Raw genomic sequence first — 12,490 nt, forward strand, 5'->3', positions numbered from 1 at the left:
ACCACGCAAGTGAACTTAGGTGGTGAAAATTTTGGAGCTGAAAGAGGAAATAAAATGTGATCCGAAAAGACAGTGAATAAAATAATGTACGAGTCCGTGACGGCTGTATGTGTAAGGCACATTTCCAAATTTCCATTACTGTCGGTGTTGCTTTGCAGATGCTGATCCTGAACCGTAGCAATGCACAGCAGAGACGCCTCTCACTTCACTTGTGACCAAAGCCATTGACCTTTTGGTCTTTTGGTGCTAATAAATGAGGAAGATATCAGTATTATTATTATTATTATTATTATTATTATTATTATTATTATATTAATAATTGATGATTATAGTATTTTAGTATTATTCATAGTGATGTGTGTCGAGGCCATGGCTCGAGCGAAGGGGAGTTTTGTCGTGTAATACGATTGTCGTTTATGAAACTGCTCACGAGATGCTAAGCTTGCCTTTCACACCTTCCCATTCAATTTTCCACTGACTCTCCTTCCTTTTACAATCTCCATGCGCCTTTTCAATTCAGATTCCTTAAATTTCATGTCGTTTCGCATCACTGGTAAGAAAACGATACACACATTAACATTATGAATGCATATTTCTTTCTTTCTTTCTTTCTTCTCGGGGCCACTGATTACAATATATTTCAATTCTTCTATTTTATAAACAATTTTTTGGTCAAGTATTTTATAAAAAAGTCACGAATTTTTATTTCTCATGTTTAGTGTGAGAGGCTCAGGACTGTGGTTCACAAAACTTATTAGTGATTTATTGTCCAAAATCATATTATTGATGAAGACCTTTTTTTTTATACGTTAAAAGGATTTGAACCCTTGATCTATGCCCACATCCTTGACCAATTGATGATGTTCTCCTTAAAATATATTTTAAAAATTTCCATCAAAGTCCATTTCAATCCTTTTTTCAATCAGTTTGACAAAAATGGAAGAAATTATTACCACATCTTAAAAATTAAACAAATTAACCCGTACAATTTAATTTTTTAAAAAATAGGCGTCAAATATAAAACTATTTGCAAATTACTTTTTATACATTTCAATTTTTGTCTTTTATAATTGTTCTCGGACGAGATTTAGTCGGATAGAATTTTATAATCTAGTAAACGAGACTCAGAGGTGGAAACAAAAAGAAAGGAATCAATCGTGAAAAGAAATGGAGCAGGTAAAACATACCCATTGATTTATTTTTATATACACTTCGGACTATAATTTTCAAAGTGGGTAGATTTGTGTCTCCGGATTCTTAAACATTAAAAAATGTCATCTTGTTTAATATTTTAATGCCAAACAAAGGGGAGGTAAAGACATTCGATCCCATCCCTTACGTGGCTCTCGTTATGCCCAACTGATTAACAGATTAAACTGTTGATAAGAACAATATAAAATCAATTATTTAACCGGGTCTGGGTATCGGAGTTCGACAAGTTGAGTTCTTCGAGTATAACATCATGGGGCATCTGATGAGCGAGAAACTCCGCTCTCCAAATTTTAATCCACATATTCTTCCCTTGGATATTTATATTAATTATAATTTTTAATCCTTAACGGGAAATTCTTGGGGATGCAAGCCGTCTGATTTCTGACAGTCAATAAGGAGGACCCCACCTCAGGACAGAAGTTGACAAAATAACCATGTGACCTTAGCCATGGATTTTGCATTTTGGGGTCTCACCACCAAGCCAAGCACAATACATTACATGCCAAACATCATCAATCTTCAATTTAATGCTGAGGTACATTGAATTTATTTCCCTCCTCAATAAGGTTTCTGTTTGGATGGTGGAGTGTCAAATCCTGGACGAACCCTAGACTTTGTTTTTATCTTCTTAGGATTCTACTTTTAGCGTTGAAAAACTCACACACTCGATCTTCTTCTCTTCTGGGGTCAATGGGTAGATGGATTCTGTGCTGCTCATGCTGTGTTGGCTCTCTTTTGGAGAGATTTGGGAGAGGTAATTATTCATAAATTAAAGTGAAAACCAGAGCCAAAATCAATAAAGCAGTGGTGGGTAGTAAACTAGAAATGCAGAGAAGAAACTCAGCAGGAGCATCAATGCTTGTACTGAATTGCAGAAAGGTGAAAACACGAAGCAATATTATAGATAAAAAAAAAAAAAACGGCTTTCGATATTTTTACATGACAAAATTCCCAATGGCTATAATGGGCTATTGCACGTAAATCCTTTTCCTCTGGGTCCACCATCGACGTTAATTAATATCAACTCAATCACTCACGACTCACACTGATATATAGGAAGAAAAGCATTGAAAACAACACAAAGCAAGCTCTCTTGCTTCCAGACACCTAGCTAATGGCTGCATTCTGTATATACCTGTTCCTTCTCTCTGTGTCCTTCACAACGTTCAGTCTTGGTTCATCGTCTTCGTCAGAGGTAGATATCCTTCTCTCCTTCAAGGCCTCCATTGAAGACTCTAGGAAGGTTCTGTTAAGCTGGTCCAATACTTCGTCCACTCACTACTGTAACTGGACTGGAATCGCCTGCTCCGCCACTTCTCCTTCTCCCTCTGTCACTTCCATTAATCTTCAAAACCTAAACCTTTCTGGGGACCTCTCATCTTCCATATGCGATCTTCCAAATCTGTCGTACCTCAATCTGGCTGATAATACATTCAACCAGTCCATCCCTCTCCATCTTTCTCAGTGTAGTTCGTTGGAGACTTTGAATCTCAGTAATAATCTCATATGGGGAACCATCCCAATGCAGATTTCTCAGTTTGGTTCACTGAGAGTGCTTGATTTCAGCAGAAATCACATAGAAGGAAATATCCCAGAAAGCTTGGGCTTCCTCAAGAACCTCGAAGTCCTTAACATGGGAAGTAACCTACTATCAGGTGGTGTACCCGCAATCTTCACTAATTTAACTAAGCTTGCTGTTCTTGACTTGTCTGCAAATCCATACTTGGAAAGTGAGATTCCTGAGGGCATAGGCGGACTAGGAAGTCTCAGGCAACTTCTGTTGCAAAGTTCTGGTTTTCACGGTGAAATTCCGGATTCTTTTGCGAACCTGCGTAGTTTGACTCATTTAGACCTCTCTCAGAACAATCTAACCGGTGAGATTTCTCAGGGTCTGGTGTCTTCTCTCAAGAACCTGGTGTCTTTTGATGTTTCACAGAACAAGCTTTTGGGGTCATTTCCAAATGGCATTTGTAATGCGAAAGGTCTAATAAATCTCAGTCTCCATACAAATATTTTCAGTGGTTCAGTACCCAACAACATTGGCGAATGCAAGAATCTTGAGAGATTTCAAGTTCAGAATAACCAGTTAACTGGAGACTTCCCTGATTCATTATGGTCCTTACCTAAAGTTAAGCTCATTAGAGCTGAAAACAACAAGCTCTCAGGACAAATCCCTGAATCCATATCGGGCGCTGTTCAGTTGGAGCAAGTTCAGCTTGACAATAACAACTTTGCCGGTAAAATTCCTCAGAGTCTTGGGTCGGTCAAGAGCTTATACAGATTCTCTGCATCTCTCAATCGTTTCTACGGAGAACTTCCTGTAAATTTTTGTGATTCCCCTGTTATGAGCATTGTGAATCTCTCTCACAATTCCCTTTCTGGTCAAATCCCAGAGCTGAAAAAATGCAGGAAACTAGTTTCGTTGTCTTTAGCAGACAACAGTCTTACCGGACAAATCCCTCCTTCCCTTGCTGAGTTGCCAGTGCTAACTTATCTTGATCTTTCAGCTAACAATCTCACTGGTTCAATCCCGCTAGGACTTCAAAATTTAAAGCTTGCTCTTTTCAATGTGTCCTTCAATCAGCTATCTGGTAAGGTACCTTACTCCTTGATTTCTGGTCTCCCTGCCTCATTTTTGGAAGGAAACCCTGAACTTTGTGGCCCTGGATTACCCACTTCCTGTTCTGATGACCCTCCAAGACACCATTCTGGGAGTCTCACTGCCCTAGCATGTGCCCTTATCTCTGTAGCCTTCGTTGTAGGAACCGCGATGTTCGTTGGTGGATTTATTTTGTATAGGAAGTTTAGCAAAAGGAATCAAATAGGAGTTTGGCGTTCAGTGTTCTTCTATCCTCTTAGAATTACTGAGCATGATCTGCTTATAGTAATGGATGAGAAAAGCTTGATTGGGAATGGCGGGGTTTTTGGCAAAGTTTATGTTGTGAGTTTACCCAGCGGTGAACAAGTGGCTGTGAAGAAGCTAGTCAATTTTGGGAACCAGACATCAAAAAGTTTGAAAGCTGAGGTCAAGACATTGGCCAAGATTAGGCATAAGAATGTTGTTAAAATCCTGGGCTTTTGCCACTCCGATGAGTCAATCTTTCTTATTTATGAGTACTTGCAAGAAGGAAGCTTAGGGGACTTGATTTCCCATGAGGATTTTGAGTTGCAGTGGGAGGCAAGATTAAGGATTGCCATCAGGGTCGCTCAAGCACTAGCTTATCTTCACAATGACTATGTTCCTCACTTGCTTCACAGAAACGTCAAGTCCAAGAACATTCTGCTGGATGCAAACCTTGAGCCAAAACTCACAGATTTTGCTCTTGATCGAATTGTGGGAGAAGCCGCATTTCAGTCAACTGTTGCTTCTGAAGCAGCATCTTCCTGCTATAATGCTCCAGGTATGACAACTTACTCTTAAACCCTTATTAATTTCTTACAAAATTGGTTAGTTTTGGAAGGTAACCTCAAGGTTGTCTATTGCAGAATGTGGGTACAGTAAGAAAGCAACTGAAGAATTGGACATATACAGCTATGGTGTTGTATTGCTAGAGCTTGTGACTGGGAAGCAAGCGGAGCAAACAATATCAACGGAGTCTCTTGACATAGTGAAGTGGGTTCGAAGGAGAGTGAACATCACTGATGGGGTGTATCAAGTACTTGATCCCAAAATATCACATTCCAATCAGCAAGAAATGATTGGAGCTCTGGAAATTGCTCTTCGTTGCACTTCCGTGGTGCCTGAAAAAAGACCATCGATGGTAGAAGTTGTAAGAGCTCTTCAGTCGCTTGAGTGGCGAACCATCGTTGCAAATTCTCAGGATCCAAATGAGGAACCCTCGATTCCCGTGTGAACTCGTGACCCCGAGTGGCGATTTTTCGCTGAATCATTTGTATGTAAATGCTGTTTTATATTTGCAATCTGTTTTTGATATCTGATGTTGATTTGCAGTAACTGTATGTTAAGGTTGTTCCTGTTTGGCATCGGGTTCTGTTTTAAGGTTTTGACCGCAGATATATACACGACATCTTTCCGACGTCGAATGTAAATGATTGTCAGGCATCACCGACTTACCTGGCAGGCATTCACGATGATGTTGTTGCAGGCGAAGGTTGAGGGAGCCGAGGACTAGCTCTAGTTGTGAGTGTAGGGTGTTTGAAAAACAGAGCATCAACGCAAATCTCGTCCATTTCATGACACTGAAAAAAATTAAATTTAATAGATGAGTGAGAATTTGTAGCAGCATTACCGTCTCCAGGTTTTGATTATGATGATTCCTTCAAAATAAGATATTTTTTCATAGAACATTTCAAAGTAGCGTAGATTCCATGTGTTCTTTTATATTTGATATATTCTTTGAAATATGGAACCCAGCCTGTCGATTCAACTCGGTCGAATTTCGAATAGACTATTCCTTGAAGAAAAAGAAACCATTTTGAGTAATTGCTATGATTAAAATGGTATAACCAAGTTATCATTGCCATTGATATTTCTTTGGACGCAAATGAAAATTAGCATAGATAATTTGAGACATCATTGAAGTATCATAATGATGTTCATTTGATGTCTAATCAACTTGGATTACACTTCACCTACAGATCGCACAACAGCTAATCTGCCCAACGGTTGACGGAGTTGATCATGATACTCGATTAAAGTCATAATTACACTCCACATAAATGAACAATGAAGGTCTTTTAAAGATCTCTTCAAAAATTTTAATATAGTTTAAATATCATAAAAATGAAAGTACTTTCAAGAAACTTGCTATTTCATGATTTCATCCATTTATGACATTCTGGTTTAAAAAAAAAAAAAAACTGCATTACATGAAAATTTTCAATATATCTAATAATGCGCGGGATTTTTTTCTTCAAACCGACGCGAGCTAAATCCACAGGCCCCAACTAAAAAGCCAAGAAACAGTAACCCGAAAAGATTTCTGTGTACTGTTTTTCCAAAACAGACTTTTCAGAAACAGTAAAAATGATTCAATGCTACTCTACCAAGGACTTGATCTTCTGTACAGGGCTTGAGTCGGATTTTATTATTACTCGAGATCTTTCAATCATCTTGATTCTTTCTACTCCTTATCGTTTCTTTTTTCCCTATATCCTTTCCTCCACATTCATTTATGCTCTAATAAAAGAGCTCAGGTACACGTATAGAACTCTCAAAGTTCACAAGGACCAGACTTGACGAAGAAGCTGATATCTAGCATTGGTGCTGGCATGAGTGTACCGTTCTTTGGGCATGTCTTCTCCATGAGATGCTGGAAGTGAAGGCCGCTTATCAATGATGGATGTAAGAGGAGATTCCAGTTCCTCCAATTCCTCATCACTCGTATATCCTCTCCTCTGAACAGCTGAGGCATTTCTGGCCAAGTGAGACTTGCCTCCTGCGTCGCCAATTTTCTCTGCCACATTAGCCGAGGAAGGAGGGTTATACACAACCGGAGCAGCTGCATATGGGAAGCTTCTGGTTGAGTCTCCCGATAATCTTCTCTCCACAATCCACTAACACCAAATTAAACAACATTCAATAACTTAGTTTTTACAGTTTAACGGTGCGAGATAAATGCAGTGCTCTTACAAAAGTTACACGGGGCATTTGATTAAACTGCCATCAGTTATACAAATAAAAGTACATAACAAAATTCTCATAACATTGATTGTTCTTATGGATAAGTCATTGCTTATATGAACGTGTCCTTCTGTAAAAAAATACAGCCTAAACAGGAAATAAGTGCTGATCATACCTCAGCATTCAGTGCCTCTAACACAGCACCGGGAACAGGGTCTGGACAGAACTCATCCGGAGTGAAGTTGCAGAGTATCCGTTTAACCAATGGAAGGGTGATAGATGGACACACCTGCGAAGCATAAATATGAAATGAGGGAAGTGAGCTAGCAAGCAAAAGAAAAAGCTTAAGGCAATGTCCATGAATGGAAAGTAGAATTAGTTCATTAGAGATTAACCTCTTGTCTGACATGCCTATCCATAAGCATGTCTTTTGGGAGCATGAGGAGGTCACTCAGGTCGTTCAGGAGAGGAAAAGATTGAGGTTCACCATCTCCACCCCGCCGGTCATCCTTACAGTTCTCATCTTCAGGAGCACAGTCTTCAGCATCCATCCCAAACATGTCAGTAAGCCATCTAGACCAATTTCCTACCTGCATTTCAATTAGCTTTTCTTCAAACCTGAACTCTTATAAGTATAAATTCCGGATAAGAAATCCACTTAATACAAAACTAGATACATTTTTCCGTGCATTAAGCAATTTGAGGTGATTTGCATTGTTCATATTTTCATGACTTGTGAATAAATTTTATAGTTTATGTTAAGATTAATAATAGTTATATACATCAACTTGACGGTAGTACTATGACCCCAAATTTTGTTCTTTCACATAATTTCCCACTATGATTCAAGACAATGTTTAAATAATGTATGGAAAAATAAGTTGCAAGAAAAAGGAACGTACAGAATTTTTAAGCTGTGCACCAGACCCAAAGCTTAAATCTCCTGCTGGAATTGGCAGAACCTTTGAATCCACGATAGGGTCTGATACAGGATCAGTTGGAATCTCGTGGACAGACTCCCGCAGTAGAGCATTGAAAATTGCAACATCTAGTCTGCCTATGCACTGTTCCATTACCTGATAAAAGAATTTAAATTTAAATATTAATAAACCTTTCGAGCCAGACAAATGGAAATTTACATTATTTCTAAGAAATGATAAAGATAAAGTGATATTGAAAACACACCATTCTAGCCAGTACAGGCAAACACCCACACTCATGCCCTGCTGCTCGAACAGGACAAAGTAGTTGAAAAGCATCTTGAAAAGCGTTTCTCCAGAGATTGATGGAAAAGCTTCCTTGCTTTTGGTCACCCAAGGTAGGACCCAACAACCAACCAACGGATCTATTTGCAGAGGAAACCCCAACTGGAGGCTGCATGTATGGAGTCAAAGCCTGAAAATATACATGTTTCTCAGCTTAAAGAGACTAATAAGACCGCAAATCAACTTTGCATGGATTTCCATGAGACATAAAATGACTGTTTTATATTTGGGAGAACAGGATTCAACCAAGATCTCAGCATGTAACTTAACCATTGATAGATTATAAGATGGTTGAAGTAGAAAATATACTCATCCCATTTCACAGGCATTAAGAATAACTTAAAGAGAATAGACTAGAGTCATACCTGCCACCATACTGACTCCACTATCCGAGAGAACACCCAAGATTCAAATTTTTCTAATGCAGAAGTGAAGGTTCCCGTATCCTGCCAATATTCAGCAAACTGCAGAAGGCCATTCACGTGTTTACTATTGGAGCTACCTTTCCATTTTGGTGCAGTATGGTTCCCATTTGACTCAGCTAGCCGCCAAGGGGACTAGACTGACATGAATTCCCAAATGCTTGTGAAATTATTTCTCTCAGTACAATGGCATTTGACAACCAGAAGCTTAACCTAAATAAGACATCAAGAGCAGAAAAGTCATTGTTTATTGTTTCAAGTCAATAGAGGCATATGAGTATTTTAATGAACTATGTACCTTGAAACATCATTACCACAAGATTTGGCAACCAAAACAAGGCCAGAAACAGTATTTCTAGCAATTGTGGCCCGCCTGTCTTGGGTCCAATGCTTACAAGCATTAATATAGAGTCTAGAAAGGCGTCGGGCAGGTGTGTGCACCTTGTGTGCTGAGCTCCCGTGCTCTGGTACAACAGCATAAAGTGATATTTCAAGAGCAGCAACTTCTCTCAGCTCCTCCTCAAGTTTTTCAATTCTGGATTCCATTTCCTCAATTTTTGATTCCAAAGCTGCCACCTCCTCATGTTCATAATTTTCTTGAGCTTCGGTTTTTTCATCACTTTCATCTTCACTTGCTAAACTCTGCGTCCCATTTGAGGTTCCATCTAGGACATCAAGTTCCTTGATCCCATGGACAGTTTTTTCATCTACTCCATCAGAAGATTCTGACGAAGGTTTTGCAGGGAATTTTGCAGTCTTATTGTTCAAGGAGTTATTTTTGTTAGTAACTCCAGAAGGTCGTCTATTTGAGTTTCCAGGTTTCTTCTGATTGTTATTATTTGATGCTTTCATCTGCACTGTATTTGTCCTTCTATTAGTTCTCTCCCTTGATCCACGATTACCTTCTGAGGAAATCACTTTTGCCTTACTTTTAGGACCTCTTGAAATTCTTTCTATTTTTTCATCCTCAACTATGATACAGTCTCCTTGGGAAGATACCGAATCCTTTACCGTCTCAGTATCTGAAACCTCTTCATTTCCTTCCTTTTGCCCTTTCTCCATATCACTAGAATGATCATCAAGCACGTCATTCTTGTTTTCTTTTGGAACCATTTCGTTTACTTTCATCTCCACAGGTGCCTCGTCAGACCTGTTGACATCATCTACATAATGTATAACCAAGCTTTCATAAGTTTCAGAGGTCTCTGAAGTCGCGTTTGAATCACTTACAAAATTATGTACTGTTGGCTTAGTCTTTGATTCAGTTTCTTTTACATTCTCAGTTTTGGATGAATTATCTTGGTGCACTTTATTCTCTCTCCTTTCAGTTCTTCTAGAACTCTTTGCCTGACTATTCCTTGAAGCCTTTCTCTTATCAACTTCTTTCATGCCTTCAGATCACTTCAAAAATCAATTAATGAAGAAGCTGCGTGGAGGAAAAAAACATAGCATTAACTAATCTTAGCAAAGCCCTTGGAGCAGAAGGAAATTCTCAATTCCTGAAATATTTAAGTTCACTTACTTCCCAATTCTTACGAGGGTACTAGCACGTCCATTAAAGAACAGAAGAGAGAGAACCCCTTTCAGCTGCTTTTCCGGACATTGAAGAACCAGTAAGGTCTACCTGAACATAGAATGCCCTTGCCAATTGTTCAAGAGTTAAAGGCTAAGGGAAACAATTATATGTTAGAGAATTTGCTAAAAACATTAATGCAGTGACAAATAAATGGCAGAAATTGTAAAAGGGAAAACAATAAAGAGGAAGGTTGAAGTGAAAAAAAGACATAGGCAGGTTAAAGAATGAGACAACCATAGAGAACAATGCAATGGCTTCCAAAATAATGACTATATAAGCATGCTTTCTTAATGAATTGCAGGATCCAGTGCAAAGCAATACAAGAAATGAGAACAAGTGCTGGAAGTTCGAGTAGCATACAATTTAAAGCAGTTGAAGGAACATCGGATTGAATTCCGGGGGAAATTGTGCAATAAAATGAGACCTCATATAAAATTTACGAGAATAAAACAACAATACGTAAAAGACGAACTTGTAAGTAAATTACAGAAAAGGGAAAATGTTCCGCACAGATTGTTGAGACGCGTTGTTCTCCATCACAAGGAGGAACAAAAGGTGTCGGCAAAAGAATCATGCATTGGTGGATTCATTTATCAGTGGAAATCTGAATGTTCTCAACGAGATAAAGGAGAAAGAATGGCGTAGGTCGGGAAAACCATTTCTGTAAAAAACAAAAACCAAAAAAAAAAAAAAAACCCTCTAATCCAGATTCTACTAACCAGAGATTACAATAATGTAAGAACCAACTAATCATTAACACCAGTGGGTCAGCAATTTTGTCCTCTAGCTCGTGCCTTCGACTGAGGCAATAATGTTTGATAAACAAATCGGCGAACCAGGTATCAGGACTTGCTTAACATCCATTCCAAATTCGCGGATAAAAACAAACAGGGCTTGCGTGACAATAAGTAAAACAGGGTATGATGTCCATATGCAAACCCGAGGGAGCAACGCGTGCTTAAGAAGTTCAGAACAGAGAATGGATACTTCTTATAAACTAAGACTCAATGGAAAGCAAACACGACATTTTAAATTTCAGTCACAATGACTTGGAGTGGCATATCTTGCCGGAATTCAACTAGACCCGCTAGACAATGTTTTTTGAATCTTAAGTCTACCACCAAAACAAAAACCAGAGAGTTGTTGAGCGCTAATTGAATCTATATCAATACACAAGAGTAAGACGCTAACTGAATCCGAAGCGAAGCATTCCTTACCCAGAAGAAAAACGAACACGACCTTAGAAACAGCCGATTCCAGGATGAAGACACCACCGTATCGAACGCGAACAAATAGCATTCAAAGAATCATCAATCATGGATGGTGAAAAAGAGTGGAAGTAACTGGATCTAGATACCACGTAGGCAAGTACTTCCTCGAATCAAGACAGAAATTTCGACGGCAAGTGAACAACTGGAAGTTTGGAAGAGGGTTGTAGTCAAATCTAAATCTGAGTTTCTTGCCGTATCACGTGAAATGGACAGAAAAAGGACAAAGACAACCCGAGAACGCGAGAGCACACTTAGAAAGCCGTAATATACAAAGAACGGGAAAAGGTTAAAGTATATGGAACTTACAAACAGCTTTTATCTCTGCTTCCGCCTCTATACACAGTCTTCAAGAACTGCTAATAATGGCAGAAGGCCCTCGGGATTCACACATTTGCTTTTCTTTGAAGAATTACTTTCGCGGACATTGGGCTTCGTGCTTTTCCCCTGCCGGCATCTGTCTGGTCGTAGTTGAGAGAAGCGGATGAACGTGGCTGCATCAATGGCATGTAAGGAAGAAGAAGAGTGCGGGAACGTGACATTTAAAACGGAAGAGTGGTGAGTAAGTGAGTGGGATGGCGGGGACATGGTGGCTGTACGGAAGGGTGGGAAGGTGGAGAGATTTACCGGGAAAGGCTGTCGGTGGCGGAGAGCAACCGGGTATTGCCGGTGATTCTACGCGTTATGTGTAAGCTTATTTCCTTCTTTTTTTTTTTTAACCTGACTACAAAAAAGCTGTACCAAGTGATGAGATGAGTCATATCAATATATAAAAAAAATTTATAACTAAAAAGTGGGGCAGCAAAAATATGAATAAAATGATCATGAGTCAATCAATTCACATATTTATTAATTTTTTTCAATTCACGTATTTATTAATTTTTTTAAAGATGTGATTAAAAATGATGGTTTAATTTTTTATAAAAAAATTCTCTTATATTCTATTGAAAGTTGTGATTAGAGGGTTATTTATAAAAAAACTCACTGCCCATTAACGTGAGGTTTCAGTGGAGACGTGTGAGCTTATTTCGGCAAACCTAAACTGCCATCATGGTATTATTGAATTTACGGTCTCTTCTTTGACCATATCCTTGTCTCTTCTTTGACGTGTAAACTCACTTCTTGGAATTTGATACGTTTTTGTTTTCGCCCGTGCCTTAAAT

General features: G+C 38.8%; 2 protein-coding genes across 3 annotated transcripts; one reads left to right on the plus strand and one right to left on the minus strand.

Moving 5' to 3' along the window:
- The first annotated feature begins 2,144 nt into the window (after nt 1-2,144).
- LOC129306525 (probably inactive leucine-rich repeat receptor-like protein kinase At5g06940) lies at nt 2,145-5,520 on the plus strand. 2 transcript variants are annotated; one of them, XM_054947165.1, is made up of 3 exons: nt 2,145-4,613; nt 4,699-5,105; nt 5,214-5,520. In XM_054947165.1, the coding sequence occupies exons 1-2, from the start codon at nt 2,327-2,329 to the stop codon at nt 5,064-5,066; spliced, it is 2,655 nt and encodes an 884-aa protein (XP_054803140.1). In that variant the 5' UTR covers nt 2,145-2,326; the 3' UTR covers nt 5,067-5,105; nt 5,214-5,520. The 2 variants fall into 2 exon arrangements, with proteins under 2 accessions (XP_054803140.1, XP_054803139.1); XM_054947164.1 differs by having other exon boundaries at nt 2,146-4,613; nt 4,699-5,520.
- Nucleotides 5,521-5,963: 443 nt separating this feature from the next.
- LOC129306306 (uncharacterized) lies at nt 5,964-11,872 on the minus strand. The gene is given in 10 exon segments (XM_054946825.1): nt 5,964-6,729; nt 6,972-7,085; nt 7,192-7,386; nt 7,699-7,872; nt 7,982-8,191; nt 8,427-8,611; nt 8,614-8,696; nt 8,782-9,909; nt 10,006-10,107; nt 11,637-11,872. Coding segments are annotated over 8 exon segments (2,388 nt in total). The 5' UTR covers nt 9,873-9,909; nt 10,006-10,107; nt 11,637-11,872; the 3' UTR covers nt 5,964-6,393.
- Nucleotides 11,873-12,490: the final 618 nt, after the last annotated feature.

The sequence above is a fragment of the Prosopis cineraria genome, unplaced genomic scaffold (assembly GCF_029017545.1).
Source record: "Prosopis cineraria cultivar Desert tree isolate PC_DT_omini unplaced genomic scaffold, ASM2901754v1 PC3, whole genome shotgun sequence".
NCBI lineage: Eukaryota > Viridiplantae > Streptophyta > Magnoliopsida > Fabales > Fabaceae > Prosopis > Prosopis cineraria.

What these genes read in the sequence shown, in the direction of transcription:
- LOC129306525 (XM_054947165.1), top strand. Translation starts at nt 2,327, where the DNA reads ATGGCTGCATTCTGTATATACCTGTTCCTTCTCTCTGTGTCCTTCACA. An exon ending in TTCCTGCTATAATGCTCCAG is followed by an intron (nt 4,614 to 4,698) that starts GTATGACAACTT and finishes TGTCTATTGCAG; the next exon opens with AATGTGGGTACAGTAAGAAA.